This window comes from Callospermophilus lateralis, chromosome 7, assembly GCF_048772815.1.
Source record: "Callospermophilus lateralis isolate mCalLat2 chromosome 7, mCalLat2.hap1, whole genome shotgun sequence".
Taxonomy (NCBI): domain Eukaryota; kingdom Metazoa; phylum Chordata; class Mammalia; order Rodentia; family Sciuridae; genus Callospermophilus; species Callospermophilus lateralis.
The window spans coordinates 2846920-2870644 of NC_135311.1; the positions used below are offsets into that span (position 1 = coordinate 2846920).

The window sequence follows — 23725 nt, forward strand, 5'->3', positions numbered from 1 at the left end:
CTGATTGGCAGATATTTTAAAAGTATAATTCTTCGTGATATTATACCAAGCACTGTATAAAATACAGATGTGTGGAACCTTACTCTTCTTCAGAGTTTATGGTCTGAGCTCTAACCTCACAATCGCCCACCCATATGTGTAATTTTCACCTATCTATGGCTAATACATGGTCAGTATAAGAAAGTCCAAGTCTTAAATTACTTCTTCTTCTTCTTTCTCCTGTACTCTAAGTCAATTGTTTCCTTAGTAAGATCACCCAGGGTGTAAGGATTTTAGAATTACTGTTTTGTGTAAATGTGAAGCATGAATAAGTTTCTAAACCCTCTAGATTTGTTCTTGATACCCTAGTTGTCACTTAGAATTCAGTTTCACATAACAACAAGGCAAATTCTGATGATTTAAGGTGGAAAATACTGTACTCGAGGCTAATTTTGAATTCTTTCTTTTTAAAGAGACAGGGAGAGAAAGAGAGAATTTTTTTTTTAATATTTTTTTTTTAGTTTTCAGCGGACACAACATCTTTCTTTGTATGTGGTGCTGAGGATCAAACCCGGGCCGCAGGCATGCCAGGCGAGCACGCTACTGCTTGAGCCACATCCTCAGCCCCATAATTTTGAATTTTTGAGGAACTAGTCTGGAAACCAAACCACCGTTTAAAATGCTTTTGTTGGAGCTGGGGTCGTGGCTCAGTGGTAGAGTGCTTGCCTAGCATGTGTGAGCCACTGGGTGCAATTCTTAGCACCACATAAAAGTAAATAAAATGAAAGTATTGTGTCCATCTATGACTGAAAAAAATGTCTTTAAAAATCCATTTTAAGGGGCTGGGGATGTGGCTCAAGCGGTAGCGCGCTCGCCTGGCATGCGTGCGGCCAGGGTTCGATCCTCAGCACCACATACAAACAAAGATGTTGTGTCCGCTGATAACTAAAATAAAATAAATATTAAAAAAAAATTCTCTATCTCTCTCTTAAAAAAAAAAAAAAATCCATTTTAAAAAAGTGCTTTGGGGGGCTGTGGATGTGGCTCAAGCGTTAGCGTGCTCACCTGGCATGCGTGCGGCCCAGGTTCGATCCTCAGCACCACATACAAACAAAGATGTTGTGTCCGCCAAAAAACTAAAAAAAATAAATAGATATTAAAAAAAATTCTCTCTCTCTCTTTAAAAAAAAAAAAATGCTTTGGGGCTGTGGATGTAGCTCAAGCGGTAGCGCGCTCGCCTGGCATACGTGCAGCCTGGGTTTGATCCTCAGCACCACGTACAAACAAAGATGTTGTGTCCGCCAAAAACTAAAAAATAAATATTAAAATTCTCTCTCTCTCTCTCTCTCTTTAAAAAAAAATGCTTTGTTTGGGAAATGTGTTCTAAATAGAGACATTTTGAAATCTATAGGGCCCATTCAAGTTGAGGACACTATACACTTAAATGTATATGAATTCTGGGGCTGGGGATATGGCTCAAGTGGTAGTGCGTTCACCTGTCATGCATGAGGCACTGGGTTTGATCCTCAGCACCACATAAAAGTAAAATAAAGATATTGTGTCCACCTAAAGCTAAAAAATAAATATTTAAAAAAAAATGTATATGAATTCTTTTTTTTTTTCTTTTTTTTTTGGTTAGACCTGATACCTTTATTTTATGTATTTATTTTTATGTGGTGTTGAGGATCGAACCCAGGGCCTCCAGCATGCTAGTCGAGCGCTCTTCCGCTGAGCCACAACCTCAGCCCAAAGTGTATATGAATTCTAATGGCTTCTGTCTCTGTTTCTTTTAGTGGCTTTGACTGTTTCTATGTGTGTTCCAATATTAGGGCAGTGACTAATTGTGAGTCTTTGGTGAAGGACTTCTACTCCAAGCTGGGACTACAGTACAGGGACAGTAGCTCTGAGGATGAAACTTCCCAGCCTACAGAGATAATTGAGATTCCTGATGAAGATGATGATGTTCTCAGCATTGATTCAGGTAAGAAATGAGAATTTGGATAGGAAATTTCCAGGATTGAATTTAAAATACTGAAAGATGAGCAGATAGACAAGAGGAAAAACGCTTATCACTAACGATATATTCTATCCTGCCTGACTTAGTCTCATTGTTAGTACCATTGCTGTTCCCTACATACCACACCCTGATTCCCCTCCTCTCTCCATTCTGTTTAACCTCTATTCTATAAATATTCTTGATTTTCTTTATAGGTGACCGTAGCACCCATGTATGTGCCCTAAAACTATAGATTTTTCTGTATTTTTTAGCAGTTTTATTAAGATAGTATTTACACACCATGAAATTTATCCAACATTTTTATTTTGTACGGGGATTGAAGCCTCTCAAATTACTGTGATTATAGTAATTTGACATGCATCAATTATAGTAGTATACTGTGATTATAGTAGACATGCACCAATGCACCTGGCTCAGATTTTATCCAATTTGTACAGTTTGAGTTTTAGTACATTTATATATAGTACTCCAACTTTAGACACTTGTATCACCCAGAAAGTTTCTTGCGCCAGTTTGCCTTAAATCTCCACTGACAGTTCCAGTGACTACTGGTCCACTTTCTTTCTCTCTACATATATAGCTTTTCTTTTCTTTCTTTCTTAGGGTATTGAACTCTGAACTCGGGCACTTGACCACTGAGGCACATCCTTAGCCCTATTTTGTAGTTTATTTAGAGTCTCAATGCGTTGTTCAGTGCCTCGCCATTGCTAAGACTGGCTTTGGACTCACGATCAGCCTGCTTCAGCCTTTCTAACCATGGGGATCACGGCTGCTATGCCCGGCTCAAAGTGCCAACTATCTCCATTGGGAAGATTCCGATGGGAACAGTGGAGTAATTAAGTCTTATGTGTTAGAGACTTTACAAGCTAATGTATGGGGAAGAGATATTTTAGCCAAAATGGGATTGTTATTAGTTACTCCAAACTCTATAAGGTCAGTTGAGGAAGTTAGTCAGAGGTATTTTCCTGAAGGTGATAAGGAGACCCTTCAGGAAGAGTATCTGTTTACAAACCAGTCTCCACGACAAAGATTAGTAAATGCTCCAAGCCAAAATTTTTACTAGGGGCCCTGAGTACTTCCCCGATCCCTAAGACAGCTGAAAAAATTACCTGGCTCACAGAGGAGCCTATATGGATTTCTCAGTGGCCCATCTCAGGGGAAAAACTTAAAATAATTCATAGGTTAGTTGAGGAACAACTTCAGGCTGGTCATATTGAACCAACGCTTAGTCCTTGGAACACACCTATTTTTGTTATTAAGAAAAAGTCAGGAAATTGGAGATTGCTACAGGATTTAAGGGCAATAAATCATGCAATTCAGCCTATGGGATCATTACAGCCAGGACTTCCCTCCCCCACAGCCATCCCTTTAGATTATAGCTTGATGGTAATAGATTTAAAAGACTGTTTTTTCTCTATAAGGTTACATCCTGGAGATTGTGAGAGATTTGTTTTCACTGTCCCAACAATTAATTTTAAGGAACCTGTTAAAAGATATTGCTGAAAAGTACTCCCACAGGGAATGCATAATAGTCCTACTCTGTGCCAAAAATACGTAGACCAGGCGATAAATTCCATAAGAAATAGCTTTCCTGATGCATATATTATTCATTTTACAGATGATATATTATTGGCTCATGCTAATCCCGAGGTACTTTCAGAAATCTAGCTACTTTTTCTCATTCTCATATAACCATAGAGCTTTTGTTCTTAATAGATTATATTGTAATAAGGTTTTTCTTTTTAATATTAAACCAGCCTTGCATTCCTGAAATAAACTACTCCTGGTCTTGGTCAATAATTCTTTTTATATGTTGCTGAGTTTATCTAATAATTAGTTAAGATTTTTTATATTATTCTTGGGGATTCTTGGTTTGTAGTTCTATTGTGGTGTTTTTGTTTGATTTTGAAATTGCTATAATAGGGGCATTTATAAGACAAGTTGGAAATTGTTCTCTCTGACTTTGTATAGAATGTTTCTTTGCTAAGTATTTGATAAATTCAGCCCTGAGGCCATTTTGACCTGAATTTTTCTTTAGTACTGAGGATTGCATCCACTGAGCCACATCCCCAGCCTTTTAAATTTTATTATTTTGAGGCAGGGACTCGCTAAATTACTGAGACTGACTTTGAAATTGTGATCCTCCTGCCTCAGCTTCCCATCTTGCTGGGATTATAGTTGTACACCACTGTACCCAGCTCTGGCCTGAACATTTTTGGGGGGAAGTTTTTTTTTTTTAAACTGGGATTAAGCCCAGTTTTGATACAGGGTCTCAATGAATTTGCTAAGACTGCCCTTGAACTTAACAATCTTTTTGGTCATCCACATCATTGGAATTATAGACGTGTGCCACCTTGCCTGGCACTTTGTGGCAAGATTTTTAAAATAAAACTTTACTTTGGAATAATTTAATATTTACAGAAAATTGAAAGGATATAACTTTATTTTTTTAAATTTATTTTTATGTGGTGCTGGAGATCAAACCCAGTTCCTCACACATGCTAGACAGATGCTCTACCAACTGAGCTACTTTTAGAGAGTTCCTGCATACCTTTCATCCAATTTTTTATAGTGTGTTAATATTACTGAAATAACTTTGGTACATTATTTTTATCTAAACTCCAGACTTTATTCAGTTTCTGTATTTTTTTCCCTGTTCTATGACTCAATCCAGAATATGTCATTGAATTTATTATCGGAAAGTTTGTAATTACTAATCCTTTTTTTTTTTTTTTTTTTAAACTTGATGTGCATCTACTAGATTTTCTGTCCCTTGTTGTTGGTTTTGGTAATTGTGTCTTTATAGGATTTTTCTTTTTCATCTAAGTTGTCTAATTTTTGGTGTAAAATTGTTCATAGTATTCCCTTTGACCCTTTTAGTTCTGTAGGTTTTGTAGTACAGATGTCTCTTTTTCCAATATAATATTGATTATTAAGATATTTTAATTTTTTGGTAGTTTAGCTAACATTGATCCATTTTGTTGCTTTTTCCCCCCAAGAACCAGCTTTTGCATTTCTTTCCATTAAGCATGGCTTTGCTGCATTTCATACTTGTTTTTTTTTTTGTTGTTGTTTTGTTCTGTTTTTTTTTTTTTTTTTGGTGTTAATGGGATAATGGGTATTGAACCCAGGGTTGCTCTACCATTGATCTACAGCCCTACAGCCCCATCCCTTTATTTTATTTTATTTTTGAGACATGGACTCACTAAGTTGCCCAGACCTCAAATTTGTGATCTTCCTGACTATCTGGAATTACAGGTGAGAGTCATCGTGCCCAGTTATTTCTTACATTTTTATATATTGTCCTTTTCATTTAATTCAGTATTGTTTTTCATTTCTGTTGTGGTTTTCCTTTGACTGATGGATTACTTAGAAATATATTGTTTGATGGATTACTTAGAAATATATTGTTTGATTTCCAATTATTTGGGTATTTTCCAGATTTATTTCTTCTTCTTCTTCTTTTTTTTTTTTTTAGAGAGAGAATTTTTAATATTTATTTTTTAGTTTTCGGTGGACACAACATCTGTTTGTATGTGGTACTGAGGATCGAACCCAGGCCGCAGGCATGCGAGGCTAGTGTGCCACTGCTTGAGCTACATCCCCAGCCCTTATTTCTTCTTTTAATGTTTAACTTCATTTTATGTGGTCAGAGAAAATATTTTGTATGATTTCAGTCTTTTTGAATTTATTAAGGTTTTTATTATGTCCAAGCACAGCATATTGTGTATTCTTTTTTTTTTAAAGAGAGAGGGAGAGAGAGAACTTTTTAATATTTATTCTTTAGTTTTTGGCGGGCACAACATCTTTGTTTGTATGTGGTGCTGAGGATTGAACCCGGGCTGCACGCATGCCAGGCGAGTGTGCTACCGCTTGAGCCACATCCCAGCCCCGATTGTGTATTCTTGAGAATATTCTATGTATGTTCGAAAAGAATTTGCATTCCACTGCAGTTGGACGGAGTATTCTATAAATATTGATTGGGTTAAGTTGTCTGGTAGGTTGTTCAAATCTTGTATGTCTTTAGTGAATTAAAAAGCAAAAACAAAAAACATTTGTTTTATTTTTAGGTGGACACATTTTTATTTTATTTTTTAAAAATATTTTTTAGTTGTCAATGGACCTGTATTTAATTTATTTATTTTTATGTGGTGCTGAGAATCAAACCCAGTGCCTCACACATGCCAGGCAAGTGCTCTACTAGTGAGTCACAACCCCAGCCTCTCTAGTGATTTTTTTGTCTACTTATTCAAATAGTTGGAAAGAAGCTTGAAATCTTCAACTAAAATTATAAATTATCTGTTTTCTTTGTTTAAGTATGTCAATTTTTGCTTCCTATGTTTTGGACTCCTTTGATGGTTTTATATGTATAATCGCTCCTTATTTATTTTCTCTTTGTCATTATAAAAATAATAAAATTATATCATCTTAAATTATATTATCTCCAGTACTATTCGTGGGTTTTGTTTTTTGACTGTTTTTGTTTTGGTACTGGGAATTGAACCCAGAGATGCTTTACCATTGAGCTACATCCCCAACCCTTTTTTATTTCAAGACAGGGTCTCACTAAATTGCTGAGGGCATTGCTTAGTTGCTGAGGCCAGATAATTCTTTCTTCTGCTGTTAGTCTGCTGCTTAGCCCCTCTAATAAATGTTTCATTTCAGGTTTTTTTCTTCAACTCTGAAAATTCCATTTGGTTCTTTATTTTATAGTTTCAGTTTCTCTCAAGATTATTGTTGGGCTGGGGTTGTGGCTCAGTGGTAGAGCGCTCACCTAGCACGTACGAGGCCCTGGGTTCAAACCTCAGCACCACATAAAGATAAACAAATAAAATAAAGGTGTTGTGTCCAACTACAACTAAAAACTAATATATTTTTTAAAAAGATTATTGTTTACTAAGTAATAGTGTATTTTTCTTTAAATCTTTGAACCTAATTTTCTGTATTTTTTTGAGCTTATTTGTAAATCAAATATCTACTAGAGTTGTTTCTGTTGATAGGGTTTTTGTTTTGTTTTGTTTTAGCATGTTTGTGTGTGTGTGTGTGTGTGTGAGTGAGTACACACTAGGGATTGAACCCAAGGGTACTTGACCTGAGCTACATTCTCAGTCCTTTATTTTGAGACAGGGTCTTGCCAAGTTGCTGAGGCTGTCCTCAAACTTGAGATCCTCCTGCTTCAACCCCCTGGGTTAGGGGGATTACAGGCATGCACCACCACACTTAACTGATAAGGATGTGTGTGTTTTTATCTTGTCTTGAATAAAAATCATAGGTTTCTGCTTTGTTTGGTTGGGCTTTTTTTTTTTTTTTTTTTTTTTTTTTTACATGTTTCATCATTTTTTGTTGTTTAAAAGTTGATATTCTAAATAATGTAAGAACTTTGGTTGGTTTTTTTTTTTTAGAGTTCCTCTTTTTCTTCTTTTTCTTTTAAAATTTTTTTTTTTTTAATATATTTATTTTTTAGTTTTCGGCGGACACAACATCTTTGTTTGTATGTGGTGCTGAGAATCGAACCCGGGCCGCACGCATGCCAGGCGAGTGTGCTACCGCTTGAGCCACATCCCCAGCCCTTTCTTTTTAAATTTATTTATTTTTGAGACAGTCTCACTTTGTCATGCTCAGGCTGGCCTCAAACTCCTGAGTTCAAGTGTCTTTCACCCTCAGCCTCCTGTGTAGCTGGGACTACAGGTGTGTGCCACTACACTCCCCCCAAGTAATTTTTCTGAATTTAAACCATCAAATCTTCCTTGCTGTGAGCAGCTGCTGTTATCTCTGAAGTTGTTTTTTGTTTTTTTTTTCCTTGTAATTTATTTTTAGCTCGGTTTCTCAGTATTGACTTAATTTTGTTTTAAATAATTTTTATTATTTATTTTTTATGTGGTGCTGAGGATCTAACCTAGTGCCTCACATGTTCCTATGCAATGCTCTACCACTGAGTGACAACCCTAGCCCTTCAGTATTGACTTCTTTCTTTTTGCTTTTTTTTTTTTTTTTTTCTTCCTAATTTATTTTTTATTTCCAGGGATTGAACCCAGGGGATCTTTACCCACTGAGGAACATCCCCAGTCCTTTTTTATTTTGAGATGGGGTCTTGCTGAGTTGCTTAGAGCTTAAGCTTCCCAAGTTGTTGAGATTACAGGCATGTACCACTACACCCAGTTTGACTTTTTTCTTTTTGTATGATTTGGCTACTAAGTTTATGGGGAATGCACTCACATTTGCATTTAGTGCCCAAATCTCTCTTGGCTTTGGGTTTTTTTTTTTTAACCAGGCTTTGCTTAGTCTTTGTGCATATACATATTTTAGCAATCAGCCAAGAATATATCAAGAAATTATTTCAGTGTTTCTGTATTTTCTTATTTTCCAGATCGCCTTGTTATATTTTTACTGATATGCTGCACATCCTAAACTAGAACTAGTAGCTTGGAACCATTAAAACAGCTCATTGTGGGGCTGGGGATGTGGCTCAAGCGGTAGCGTGCTCGCCTGGCATGTGTGCGGCCCGGGTTCGATCCTCAGTACCACATACAAAGATGTTGTGTCCGCCAAAAACTAAAAAATAAATATTAAAAATTCTCTCTCTCTTTCTCTCTCAAAAAAAAAAAAAAAAAAAAAAAAAAAAGATTCTTTAAAGCAGCTCATTGTGATATCTAGCTCTTTATTAGTAAAGCTACAGTTTTGATTCACTCACCTTGCCGGTAGAGGTGGGTGTTCTCCCCAGAAAGTAGTCTGTAGGCTCCCATCTTTCATTCCAGATGCTTTCGCAGTTTTTCAGAAATGAGTACTTCTCAATTTATTATTAGAATTTTATGAATTTTTAATGCCCTAAAATGATTGTTTTTGACAATTTTGTCCTCTCTCTTGTTTTTTCTTTTTTTGCACTGGGGATTGAACCCAGGGGTGCTCTACCACAGAACTACATTCCCAACACCCCTCCTCCCTTTTAAAATATTTTGTAGTTGTAGTGGACACAATACCTTTATTTTATTTATTATTTTTATGTGGTGCTGAGGATCAAACCCAGGGCCTCACAGGTGCTAGGTGAGTGTTCTACCACTGAGCCACAACCCAGCCCACCCCAACCCTTTTTATTTTGTATTCTGAGACAGGGTTTCACTAAGTTTCCTTTGAACTTGTGATCCTTCTGCTTCAGCCTCCCAAGAGCTGAGGTTATAGGCATGCACCACTGCACCCAGCTATTTTTGTCTGGTTTCATGCTTTTTTTTTTTTTTTTTAGTTATTGATAGACCTTTATATTTATTTATTTATTTGTTTTTTTGTTTATTTATTTATTTATATGTGGTGCGGAGAATCGAATCCAGTGCTTCACACATGCCAGGAATGTGCGTTACCACTGAGCCCCAGCCCCTTCATACTTGTTTCTTCATAGGAGTTATCTGCCTTTTCATATCACTATTATCAGAAGTGCCAATGTTTTACCTATATTTTGAACTGTATAAATGAAATCATATATGCTTCAAACATACTTTATACATTCTCTAGTGGCTTCTCTTCAGCATCATGTTGATGTGTAATGCTTAAATTTACTTGTTTATTGTAATATGGTAGTCCATTGTAATGAATGTGCCACAATTTATTTTTTACTAACAACAGACATTAAGTTTTTTAAAATTAAAAATAATGTGCTTTAAATATTTATTTAAATATTTATTTAATGTCTCTGCTTGAACCTTTGCAAATCTTTTAGGATATACTAATTTTAAGGATATGGTAATCTCAGTTAATGGCCACCAGCTTTCCAAAATGGTTTTACCAGTTTATACAAGCAATGCATGATAGTCTACCTATTACTCCATATCTTTGGTAACACTTTGTTTTTTAAGTTTTTTAAATTTCACTTCCTAGGCTACTAATAAACCCAGGGCCTACACATGCTAGGCAAGAGCTCTACTTCTAAGCATTACTTCCAGACTTTATTCTCTTAATGATTGTCTTTTGATTCATAAGAAAATTTTTGGGGCTGGGGATATAGTTCATTTGGTAGAGTACTTTCCTTGCATGCATAAGGCCCTGGATTCAATCCCCAACACCACAAAAAAAAAAAAAAAAAAAAAAAAAAAGTTTTTGTGGGGAGTGTCTGGGGAGGATTGAACCCAAGAGTGCTTAGCTACTGAGCTATATCCCCAGCCCTTTTTTCTTTTTTGAGACAGGGTCTCACTAAGTTGCTTAGGGCCTTGCTAAATTGCTGAAACTGGCTTTTAACTCGTGATCCTCCTATGTCAGCCTCCTGAGCCACTGAGATTATAGGTGTGTGCCACCACACCTGGTGATTCATGGAAAATCTTTATGTTCTAATTAATCATTTGCAGTTAAGTTGCAGCTGTCACTCCCAGGTTATGGTTTATCTTCACCTGATGTTATGTTTTGATAAGTAGAAATTCTAATGATTTTACAGTTTCCTTTTACTGGTTTTGTTTCTTAAATTATCTTTCTTGCCCTGAAGCTATGAAGATCATGTTTTATATTACCTTTTGATAGTTTCATTGTTTTGGCTTTCAATTTATTTTGTTTTATTTGTTTATTTATTTTTGGTACTAGGGATCAAACACAGGGCTTCATGTTTGCTGGATAGACACTCTGTACCAAGGTATATCCACAGCCTTGGCTTTCAATTTAAGCCTATAACTGGATTTTTTTTTTTTTTTTAATATTTTTTTTTTTTTAGTTTTCGGCGGACACAACATCTTTGTTTGTATGTGGTGCTAAGGATTGAACCCGGGCCGTACGCATGCCAGGCTAGTGTGCTACCGCTTGAGCCACATCCCCAGCCCTGGATTGATTTTTTTTTTTTTTTTTACTGGGGATTGAACCTAGGGGTCTTGCGAAGTTCCTTAAGTTTTCACTAAGATGCTGGGGTTAGGTTTGAATTTACGATCCTCCTGTCCCTGTCTCTTGAGTCACTGGAATTATAGGGATTTGCTTTTTATATAGTATTGGAGGTAAAAATCCAACTTCTTTTTTTTCATGTGGTTATTTTCAGCACTGTTCCCTTATTGATTTACATCGCCTGCTCTGTCATAAACTGTTTCCATATGTATATACTCACACACACACATATATACACATTTCTGGACTTTTTTTTTTTTTTTAACTCTGTCATTCATGTAGGGTTTTTTTTGTTGTTGTTGTTACTAGAGATTGAATCCAGGGGTGCTTAACCACTGAGCGACATCCCAGCCCTTTTAATTATTTATTTATTTGTTTGTTTTCTTGTAAAAGATACCAGGGATTGAACTCAGGGACACTCAACATCTCTAGCCCTATTTTGTATTTTATTTAGATACAGGGTCTCACTGAATTGTTTAGTACCTCACAGTTGCTGAGGCTGGCTTTGAACTCAAATTCTCCTATCTCAGTCTCCCAAGATGTTGGGATTACAAGTGTACATAACTGTGCCTGGCTCCTTTTTATATTTTATTTTGAAACAGGGCCTTACTAGATTGCTGAGTCAACCTTTGAACTTGCAATCCTTCTGCCTCAGCCTCCAGAGTCACTAGGATTACAGGCATGTTCCATCGTGCCCAGCTAATTTTTAATTTTGGGATATGGTCTAAATTGCTTGAAGCTGGCCATGGAATTTATTGTGGTCCTGCCTCATCCTCTTATTTTTTATTTATTTATTTATTTTTTTGTAGTTGGACCAATATCTTTATTTTATTTTTATGTGGTGCTGAGGATTGGACCCAGGGCCTTGCAAGTGCTAGACGAGCACTCTATCACTGAGCCATAATCGCAGTTCTTGCCTCAGCCTCTTGACTATCATGTGCCATCTACCCCACTTGTATGCTGTCTTTTTTTTAGAGAATTTTTTTTTATATTTATTTTTTAGTTTTCGGCGGACACAACATCTTTGTGGTGCTGAGGATCGAACCCGGGCCGCACGCATGCCAGGCGAGGGCGCTACCACTTGAGCCACATCCCTAGCCCTGTATGCTATTATTTTTTTTTTTTAACCTTTTTTTTTTTAACATTTATTTATTTATTTATTTATTTTTTAGTTTTCGGCGGACACAACGTCTTTGTATGTGGTGCTGAGGATCGAACCCGGGCCGCACGCATGCCAGGCGAGCGCGTTACCGCTTGAGCCACATCCCCAGCCCTGTATGCTATTTTTATCAGTGTAAATTTTTATATTTTTGTGAATTTTTATCTTAGGTCCATTAACTTTGTCATTGTGAAGGCCTTGGCTCTTTTTTTTGTGATACCGGGGATTGAAATCAGGAGCCCTGGGCTTGGGGTTGTAGCTCAGTGGTAGAGTGCTTGCCTTGCATGTGTGAGGCACTGGGTTCCATCTTCAGCACCGCATATAACAATAAATAAAGATATTGTGTCCGTTTACAACAACAAAATTTAAAAAATAAAAAAAAGAAATCAAGAATTCTTTACCACTGGAGGTATATCTCCAACCGCCCCCCCCCTTTTTTTTTTCCCCAATGTTGGACTCAAACTCGAGATTCACCTGCCTTAACCTGGGATTATAGTTCAGTGATAGAGTGCTTGCCTAGCATGCCCATTGCCCTGAGTTCAGTCCTCAGCACTGCAAAAATATAAGTACTATGCTTAATTCATTAGCTACATTTTTTTAAGTTACAGAAATAATTCATTAACAAATGGTTATTAATATAGTTAAGATATATAGTGAAAACCCCAAATTCTGTAGATCAGCACCTGTTTAGTACCTTATACAGAGGTAAGCACTCTTACCCATTTATTATGTTTCTTTCCAGACCTTTTATGTATGTATCTCTACATTGCATAGATTTGTTATTGAAAAAGCTTCTGTGATAATGCTTTTAAAAAATAATTTAGTTCTTGATTTTTTTCTTTTTTTTTTTTTTTTTGTTGATAGACCTTTATTTATTTATATGCAGTATTGAGAATTGAACCCAATGCCTCACACATGCCAGGCAAGCGCACTACCACTGAGCCCCAGCCCTGATTCTTTTTTAAATTTGTTATGTATGACAGCAGGATGCATTACAATTCTCATTACACATAAAGAGCACAATTTTTCATATCTCTGGTTGTACACAAAGTAGAGTCACACCATTCGTGTCTTTTTACATGTACTTACGGTAATGATGTCCATATCATTTTACCATCTTTCCTACCCCCATGCTCCCTCCCATCCCTTCCCTCCCCTTTGCTCTATCTGGAGTTCATCTAATCCTTCCATCCCCCTCCCCAGCCACATTATGAATCAGCATTTGTAAATAAGAGATCACATTTGGCATTTGGTTTTTTGGGATTGGCTGACTTCACTTAGCATTATATTCTCCAACTCCATCCATTTGCCTGCAAATGCCATGATTTTATTCTCTTTTAGAGCTGAATAATATTCCACTGAGTATATATACCACATTTTTTTTATCCATTAATCTACTGAAGGGCATCTAGGTTGGTTCCACAGTTTAGCTCTTGTGAGTTGTGGTGCTTTAAACATTGATGTGGCTGTGTCCTTGTAGTATGCTGTTTTTAAATCCTTTGAGTGTAGACCAGGAATAGGATAGCTTGGTCAAATGGTGCTTCCATTCCCAGTTTTCCAAGTATTCTTCATACTGCTTCCCACATCGGCTGCACTAATTTGCAGTCCTACCAGCAATGTATGGGTATACTTTTTTCCCCACATCCTCGCCAACACTTGTTTCTATTCTTAATAGCTGCTATTGTGACTCGAGTGAGAAGAAATCTTAGAGTAGTTTTGATTTGCATTTCTCTAATTGCTAGAGATGTTGAACATTTTTTCTATGTTGGTTGATTAATTGTATATATTCTTCTGAGAAATGTCTGTTCAATTCCTTGCTCATTTATTGATTGGGTTATTTGTATTTTGATGTTAAGATTTTTGAGTTCTTGGGCTGGGGATGTGGCTCAAGTGGTATCGCGCTCGCCTGGCATGTGTGCGGTTTGGGTTCCATCCTCAGCATCACATACAAACAAAGATGTTGTATCCGCCGAAAACTAAAAAATAAATATTAAAAAAAAAAAAGATTTTTGAGTTCTTTATATGTCCCAGAGATTAGTACTCTATATGATGTGCGTGTGGTAAGAATTTGTTTCCAAAATGTAGGCTCTTTATTCACCTTACAGATTGTTTCTTTTGCTGAGATGAATACATTTCATTTATTGATTCTTTTTCTTTAAAAAAAAATATTAATCTTTTTAGTTGTAGTTGGACATAATATCTTTATTTATTTATTTTTATGTGGTACTGAGGATCAAACCCAGAACTTCGCATGTGCTTGGCAAGTGCTCTACTGCTGAGCCACAACCCCAGTCCCCCATTTATTGATTCTTGATTTTAATTCCTGTGCTATAGGAGTCTTATTAAGGAAGTTGGGGCCTAATCCAACATGATGGATATTTGGGCCTACTTTTTCTTCAGATAGATGCAGTATCTGGTTTAATTCCTAGGTCCTTTATCCAAATTTAATTGAGTTTTGTGCACGGTGAGAGATAGGGGTTTAATTTCATTTTGTTGCATATGGATTTCCAGTTTTCCCAGCACCATTGGTTGAAGAAACTATTTTTTTCTCCAATGTACATTTTTGGTGCCTTTGTCTAATATAAGATAATTGTTGTTATGTAGGTTAGTCCCTGTGTCCTCTATTCTGTACCATTGGTCTACCAGTCTGTTTTGGTGCCAATGCCCCATGCTGTTTTTGTTACTGTTGGTCTGTAGTATAGTTTAAGGTCTGGTATAGTGATGCCCCCTGCTTCACTCTCCTTACTAAGGATTGCTTTAGCTATTCTGGGTCTCTTATCTTATCAGATGAATTTCATGACTGCTTTTTCTATTTTCTATGAGGAATGTCATTGGGATTTTGATTGGAATTGTATAATGCTTTTGGTGGTATGGTTATTTTGACAATATTAATTCTCCTTTTTAACAACAAGGGAGATCTTCTAAGGTCTTCTTTAATTTCTTTTTTTAGCGTTCTATATTTTTCGTTGTAGAGGTCTTTCACCTCTTTCCTTATGTTGATTCCCCAAGTTTGGTTTTTGTTTTTTCTTTTGTTTTGTTTTGTTTTTGAGGCTATTGTAAATGGGGTAGTTTTCCTCATTTCTTTCTCAGAAAATATGTCACTGTTATACAGAAATGCTTTTGATTTATGGGTATTGATTTTATATCCGGCTACTTTGATGAATTCATTTACTAGTTCTAGAAGTTTTCTGGTGGAATTTTTGGGTCTTCCAGGTATAGAATCATCTTTGGCAAGTAGTGCTAATTTGAATTCTTCTTTTCCTATCTGTATCCCTTTAATTTCTTTCGTCTAATTGCTCTGGCCAGTGTTTTAAGAACTATGTTAATTAGAAGTGGTGAAAGAGGGGACATCCTGTCTTTTTCCAGTGTTTAGAGGGAATGCTTTCAATTTTTCTCCATTTAGAATGATGTTGGCCTGGGGCTTAGCATAGATAGCTTTTACGATGTTGAGATATGTTCCTGTTGTCCCTTGTTTTTCTAGTGTTTTGAACATGAGGAAGTGCTGTGTTTTGTCAATGCATTTTCTGCATCTATTGAGATGATCATATGGTTTTTATCTTTAAGTCTATTGATGTGATGAATCATATTTATTGATTTCCATATGTTGACCAACCTTGAGTCCCTGGGATGACCCCGACTTGATCGTGATGCACTATCTTTTTGATGTGTTTTTGTATTTGATTTGCCAGAACTTTATTGAGAATTTTTGCTTCTATGTTCATTAGAGATATTAGTCTGAAGTTTTCTTTCTTTGGTGTGTCTTTGTCTGGTTTTGTAATCAGGGTGATATTGGCCTCATAGAATAAGTTTGGAAGTACTGCCCCTTTTTCTATTTCATGAAATAATTTGAAGAATATTGGCATTAATTATTCTTTAAAGGTCTTGTAGAACCTAGCTGTGTATCTCTCTGGTCCTGGGCTTTTCTTGGTTGATAGGCTTCTGATGACGTCTTCTATTTTATCACTTGAATTGATCTGTTTAAGATGTGGATATCATGCTGATTCAATTTGGGTAAATCATATGATTCTAGAAATTTGTCTATGCCTTTGATATTTTCTATTTTATTGGAGTACAAGTTTTCAAAATAATTTCTAATTGTCTTCTATATTTCTGTAGTGTTTGTTGTGATATTTCCTTTTTCATCATGTAAGTTAGTAATTTGAGTTTTCTCTCCTTCTCTTCATTAGCATGGTTCAGGGTTTGTCAATTTTATTTATTTTTTCAAGGAACCAACTGTTTGTTTTTTCAATTTTTTCAATTGTTTCTTTTGTTTTAATTTCATTGATTTCAGCTCTGAATTTAATTATTTCCCATCTTCTACTGCTTTTGGTGTTGATTTTTTCTTCTTTTTCTAGGGCTTTGAGATATGATGTTAGGTCATTTATTTGTTGAACTCCATGCAATGAACTTTCCTCTAGTACTGCCTTCATAGTGTTCCAGAGATTTCAGTACGTTGTATTAGTGTTCTCATTCACCTCTAAGAATTTTTTAATCTCTTTCTTGATGTCTTTTCCAACCCATTGTTCATTCAGTAGCATATTATTTAGTCTCCAGGTGTTGGAGTAGTTCTTGATTTCTTAGAAATTTCTGTTCATTAATCTTTCTCTTCTTTTTTTGGTATCAGGGATTTGGTATCAGTAGTCAGGGGCACTTGACTACTGAGCCACATGCCAAGCCCTATTTTGTATTTTATTTAGAGACAAGTTCCAAGTTGCTTGGCACCTCACCATGCTGAGGCTGACTTTGAACTCGTGATCCTCCTGTCTCTAATCTCCTGAGCCTCTGGGATTACAAGTGTGCACCATTGCACCTGGCTTCACAAGTTTCTTATACTTAGTAGAGTTCTTCTCTTCCATAGGTGATGCGGGCAGCAGAACTCCAAAAGACCAGAAGGTGAGTTGGGGTAGGTGGGAGACAGTTGAGAGATATGAATTTAAAAATGGGAGCTAGGTTGGGGTGTAGCTCTAAGGTAGACTATTTGCCTTATATACACAGGGCCTTCGATTCAGTTCCCAGCACTAAAAAAGAAAATGGGTGAAATTTATGGCTATCTGCTGAGCGCTTTATGAAAGTGAAATGTAACAGGATCCTGCTAGGGGAGATTAATCAAGAAATGCTTTCTAAAGTCCACTTCTAAATCAGGTTTATAAGAATGGGAAATTTTTGTCTGATATGGTAACTAGGAAGTTCCAAATATAACTCATTTTGTTTTATGAAATATTCTTTTTTATTTTTTAAAAATTTTTTTAGATGTTGATGAACATTTATTTTATTCATTTATTTATATGCGATGCTGAGAATCAAACCCAGTGCCTCACACATGCTAGGCAAGCATTCTACCACTGAGCCACAACCCCAGCCCTGAAAGATATTATTTCTTATTCTCAGGTTTCTTTCTTTCTGTCTGTCTTTCTCTTTCTTCTTTTTTTTAAACTTGTTACAGTGTTGGGTCTTGAACCCAGGATCTTTTATATGTTAGGCAAACACTCAACCACTGAGCTACATTTCCATTTCTCTCAAGTTATTTCTAACCTGATTTGCTTCCTTACAGCTCCGTGAGGCTATGGCCGCCTTAAGAAAATCAGCCCAAGATGTCCAGAAGTTCATGGATGCTGTCAATAAAAAGAGCAGTTCCCAGGATTTACATAAAGGTTAGAGTCGAGGAATATCTGGGTAGAGGTGGGAGGTGAATTATTACAAAGATTTCCTGGATGACCTTTTCCACTTCTGTGGGCTGCTTTTACCACCGTAGGTAGGCTGTCTATGGTGAATGTTAGGATTATTAGTTATTTTGTTTTAATTGTTGTCTGCTTCCACCTTTTTAAAATTTTTTAGTATTTATTATTTAGTTGTAGTTGGACCCAATACCTTTATTTTACGAGCCACAACCCCTCCTACCACCTTTTGTCTACTGATTGTGATATACCAGTCTCATTATCCTTACAAGTTGTCAGATCCCAATTTTACTGATGCTGAGTTTCCAGTGTGTCATGTTTTATCTTAGCACTTAGTAGCTGTCTACATTTAGATTGTTCCCATGTTCTTGAGTACTTTTTCCAGTTGGAGATTATTGGGGAGAAAATAACTTGAACTATTATCAAAAGTTCTGCAGGAGGGCTGGGGTTGTGGCTGAGTGATAGAGTGCTTGCCTAGCACATGTGGGGCACTGGGTTCGATCCTCAGCACCACATTAAAAAAATAAATAAATAAAGATTGTGTGTCTGGGCTGGGGCTGTAGCTCAGTGGCAGAGCGCTTGCCTGCACGTGTGAGGTGCTGAGTTCAATCCTTGGCACCACATAAAAATAAATAAAATAAAGGCATTCTGTCCATCTACAACTACAAAAAGAATTTTTAAAAAATGATATTGTGTGTCCACCTACAACTAAAAAATAAATATTTAAAAAAAATAAGTTCTGGGCTGGGATTGTGGCTCAGCAGTAGAGTGCTCGCCTAGCACAGGTGGGATCCAGGTTCAATTCTCAGCACCACATAAAAATAAAGGCATTGTGTTGTGTTCGTCTACACCTAGAAAATAAATATTTAAAAAAATAAAATAAGTTTTGAGGCAAGTTTTTTAGAAAAGGAAAAAAGTTTTATTGCATTTGAGTGGTAGTTACTATTGTTGTTAATAAGGAATTGGAGTGGGCATGGTAGTGCATGCCTGTAATCCCAGTGACTCAAGAGGCTAAGTGACTCAGGAGGGTTGCAAGTTCAAAGCCAGCCTCAGCAATTTAACAAGACCCTAAGCAAATTAGTGAGACCCTGTGTATTATACAAAAAGGGCTGGGGATGTGGTTCATTGGCTAAGCATCGCTGGATTCAATCCCCAGTACAAAAAAAAAAACATAGTTAAAAACATTGGGTTGGAGTGACTTGTATATGAATTACATTGTAAACTTCAGTTCTTCAAGTTTCTCCTGTTAGCATATCTATGTTTTGTGTTTCTGCCTTTGGCCAAGTATAAAGAAAAGATGGCTAAGGATCACCCAGACATGGTGGCATGTACTTATAATTCTAGCTACTTGGGAGGCTGAGGCAAGAGGATAACAAGACCTTGTCTCAAAATAATAACAAGGGCAGGATTTTAGCTCTGTGGTAGAGCACTTGCTTGGCATGCATGAGGCCTTGGGTTCACTCCCCAGTACTGGGGGAGAGAGTATTCAAGGATCAAAGGTTACCTCGTTTTTCCTGATACACGTACTGCCCTCTTTACCTTTCTGTTTTCTGCCAACCTGTGGCACAACTCTTTAGAACAATTTTGCTTTCCTCCATAGGAACCTTGAGTCAGATGTCTGGAGAACTGAGCAAAGATGGTGACTTGGTAGTCAGCATGCGGATTCTTGGCAAGAAGAGAACTAAGACGTGGCACAAAGGCACCCTTATCGCCATACAGACAGTTGGTATGTTCAAGCTAGAGAAAGCGCTTATGAAAGGCAACCTGTAGGTCTGCTATGAATTGTTTCTTTTCCCCTACAGCCTTTGTTATTGTCTTTCACATGGCAAGCAGGGAGGACTTACTTAGGAATGACAGTTTTTTACAATTTTGTCTTTTTCTTTTACTCAGGTCCAGGGAAGAAATACAAGGTGAAATTTGACAACAAAGGAAAGAGTCTGCTTTCAGGGAACCATATTGCTTATGATTACCACCCTCCTGCTGACAAATTATATGTGGGTAGTCGAGTGGTGGCCAAATACAAAGATGGGAATCAGGTCTGGCTCTATGCTGGCATTGTGGCTGAGACACCAAATGTCAAAAACAAGCTCAGGTACATGGAAGGAGGACTGGAAAAGGGGGAACATAGTGTCTGCCTATTTACGTCATAGTCCCGTTTTCACAATTGGGTTTTGTGTGAGGTCTGATAACCCTCTGTCTCTCTTTGCTATATGGGTGATTCTTTCTTTGGTCTCTTTTTTCCACCTCCCCTTTTCTTTTTTTAAGGGGAAAACTAGGAGAATAATCAAGATGCATTAATGAAGGCTGAAATTGTGGCTCAGTGGTAGAGCGCTTGCCTGGCATGATTAAGGCACTGGGTATGATCCTCAGCACCACGTAAAAAATATTTAAATAAATAAATACAAAGGTATTGTGTCCATCTAAAAAAAAAACAAAGATGGATTAATGAGCTAGGTGTAGTGGCTTATGCCTATACTCCCAGCTACGTGGGAGGCTGAGGCAGAGAATCCCAAGTTTAAGCCCTGCCTAGTCAACTTAATGAGACCCTTTTTTAAAAGAAAAATGACTAAGGTTGTAACTCATTGATAGAATTCTTGTTTAACCTGTGTAAAACCTGAGCTCAATCGCTGGTGTCACACAAAGGGGGCAAAAAAAAGATCAGTTAGTGTGATTAAGGGAATAGAGAATTCATATAGAAGGAAGGAATGGAGAATAAATCATTGGCAGCATAGGAATATTCCAGAGGAACAAGAATAAATTGTTATTATTAATTTATTTTTTAGTTGTAGTTGGACACAAAACCTTTATTTCACTTGTTTATTTTTTTTATGTGGTACTGAGGATTGAACCCAGGGTCTCACACGTGTGAGAGAGTGCTCTACCACTGAGCCACAACCCCAGCCCAAAAAATAAATTATTTTTTAAAGAGGAATATGTTGGTTAGATTAAGGGAAAATTCTTATTTGGTGTGGGGAATAGAATAGAATTGCTTCTATTGAGTGTGTCCTATTGTGATCCAGAAATGATCTATGAAAAAGTAATCTGTAGTTTGTGTTAAATATAATAACCTTCCCTCTCTATTGATCACCCTTCCCTTACAGGTTTCTTATTTTCTTTGATGATGGCTACGCTTCCTATGTCACACAGTCAGAACTCTATCCCATTTGCCGGCCATGTGAGTATCCTCCATTCTTCTTTACCTATATCAGTTTTTTTGTTTTTTTTTTCCTATCTTGTATTTCTTATCAAGATGCCTGAGTGGAAAGCTTTATTGTTTTGGGGTCTCCATAAGTTTGGTTGATGTGGCTAATAAGTACAGTTTTATTATCCATTTCTATGCCTGGGTCTTTGTAGCCAGAGTAAGACATTAGAAGATCATAACTGGTGCTGGGGCCTCAGTTCAGACACAGTGACAGAGTGCTTACCTAGTATATATGAGGTACTGGGTTCAATCCTTAGCACTTCCTAAAAATAAACAAATAACTAAAGGCATGCTGTCCATCTGCAACTACAAAAAATACTAAAAAAAAATTTAAAGCCAGGTGTGGTAGCACACACATGTAGTCCTAGCGCTCGCAAGGCTGAGGCAGGAGGATCATGAGTTCAAAGCCAACCTCAACAAAGTCTAGATGCTAAGCAATGCAGTTAGACCCTGTCTCTAAATAGAGTACAAAATAGGAATGAGCATGTGACTCAGTGGTCGAGTCGAGTGCCCCTGAGTTCAATCCTTGGAACCAAAAAAAAAAAAAAAAAAAAAAACGTAACTAGGTAAACTGCTCTTATAATAGGTGTTTAAGTGACTGATACTTGAATATTTGAAAAGATGTTCTTTCCTAGTCTCATGTTTGACCTAACATTTGTACAAACAGAGACTGTGTCAGATGGAGCTTTCATAGTCCTCTGTACTTGTTTCTCTGGCTTGGGTACAGACTCCTACAGAAGTGACTATTTTTTTTTTTAATTAATTTTTATTGTTGGTTGTTCAAAACATTACATAGTTCTTGATATATCATATTTCACACTTTGATTCAAGTGGGATATGAACTCCCATTTTTACCCCGTATACAGATTGCAGAATCACATCAGTTGCACATCCATTGATTTACATATTGCCATACTAGTGTCTGTTGTATTCTGCTGCCTTTCCTATAGAAGTGACTATTTTTGATTGCAGAGGAATCAACTAACACTACTGAGTTTCTACATAATATGGCAGTAAAACACATTGAGATTCCCTTAAAAATTTAATACAGGGCTCAGTGATAGAGTGCTTACCTTGCATGCTTGAAGCACTGGGTTCAATCCTCAGTACCACATAAAAATAAAAAAAATATATGTCGATTTACAACTAAAAAAAAAGGTTGTTAAAAAATTTTAATACAGAAAGCAGGTGTGGTAGAATATGACTATAATCCCAATTACTTGGGAGGTTGACGCAGGACACTCACAAGCTTGAGGCCAGCCTCAGCAATTTAGTGAGGGCTTAAGCAACTTAATGAAACCCTTTCTCAAAATAAAAAGGGCTAGGGATGTGGCATGGTGGTTAGTACACCTGGGTTCAATTCCTGGTATCAAAAATTTAAAAATAAACACAATGGAATTTTATTTGGATATAAAGACAAATGAAATTTTTAAAAAATTTAATATGGCTGGGTATGGTGACTCATACCTGTAATTCCAGCTACTTGGGAGGCTGAGGCAGGAGATTGCAAGCTTGGCACTAGCTTTGGGAAATTAGCAAAACCCTGTCTAAAAAAAATAAAAAGGAGGCTGGAGTTGTAGCTAATGGTAGAGCGCTTGCCTCACACATGTAAGGCACACGTGGGGCTCAGCGGTTTGATCCTCAACACCACATAAAAATAAGTTAAATAAGGGTATTGTGTCCATCTACAACTAAAAGGAATTTTAAAAAATAAAATAAAAAGGGCTGGGGATGTAGCTAAGAGGTAGAACACCACTGGATTCAATCCCTACTATGGCAGTGAGAGGGGTAGATTTAATGAGTGAGAAGGAAAATTTTTTTAATTTCATGATGTCACCTGATTTTTGTTTTTTCCCCTATCAAGTCATGTCCTACTAACCTCTCAGCTTTGTTTCTTCCTTGTGACAGTGAAAAAGACTTGGGAGGACATTGAAGATATCTCCTGCCGAGACTTCATAGAGGAGTATATCACTGCTTACCCCAACCGACCCATGGTGCTGCTTAAGAGCGGCCAGCTTATCAAGACTGAGTGGGAAGGCACATGGTGGAAGTCGCGAGTTGAGGAGGTGGATGGCAGCCTAGTCAGGATCCTTTTTCTGGTACTGTTTTTGTAAAATTGGAGTCAGTTTTCAGGGTGGGATTGGGCAATGGAGGCATAAGAGGCAGTAATGAGTACCTGGGGTTGTAGAGTGGTAGAGTGCTTGGGTTTAATCCTCAGAAGCACATACACAAGGGGAAAAAAGACAACAATGAGAATGACTTCATATCTGTAGTTTTCCTCTTTCTTATCTTCAATCTTTGCTTTGTCCTTTTATTTTTGTCTTCCGTTTTCTTCCTTTAGAAATAGATATAAAAATAAGGGGCTAGGGTTGTGGCTCAGCGGTAGAGTGCTCACCTAGCACATGCGAGGCCCTGGGTTGGATCCTCAGAACCACATAAAAATAAAATAAAGGTATTGTGTCCAACTACAACTGAATAAGCAAAATATGTAAATAAATAAATTAAATAAAGGTATTGTGTCAAACTACAACTAAAACAATATAAAATAAATGAATAAATAAGTTCCCTGAATTTAATCTTGACACTAATCTGTATGGTTTTGATTTTTTTATTCCCTCTAAGAGTATTCTTACTATGTATAGGTACAAAGAAAGCAGCCCTTTTCATTTTTTCCGAGATTATGGTTTTGTACAGTAATGGGATAAAGAACTGAAGGAATTAGAGGTTTTGATGATCTTGTAAAGCTCAGTTGAACTTCTCTCTTTTGTACCCATCCTCCTGTTCTCTTTTCCCTTGTCACCCCACTTCCTAGGATTAATGTTCTTCTCTGCTTTATTTCAACCCTT

The 23725-nt window shown here is 36.9% G+C and overlaps 1 protein-coding gene across 4 annotated transcripts in view; it reads left to right on the forward strand.

Moving 5' to 3' along the window:
- Setdb1 (SET domain bifurcated histone lysine methyltransferase 1) overlaps window positions 1-23725 on the forward strand; it is a 44026-nt gene that overhangs the window by 2259 nt on the left and 18042 nt on the right. For all 4 annotated transcript variants that reach the window (XM_076861799.1, XM_076861796.1, XM_076861798.1 and 1 more), the window contains exons 3-9: window positions 1809-1960; window positions 16861-16895; window positions 17554-17653; window positions 19278-19403; window positions 19568-19769; window positions 20779-20852; window positions 22788-22978. In XM_076861799.1, coding sequence (XP_076717914.1) covers window positions 1809-1960; window positions 16861-16895; window positions 17554-17653; window positions 19278-19403; window positions 19568-19769; window positions 20779-20852; window positions 22788-22978 — 880 coding nt within the window. The remainder of the gene's footprint in view (window positions 1-1808; window positions 1961-16860; window positions 16896-17553; window positions 17654-19277; window positions 19404-19567; window positions 19770-20778; window positions 20853-22787; window positions 22979-23725) is intronic.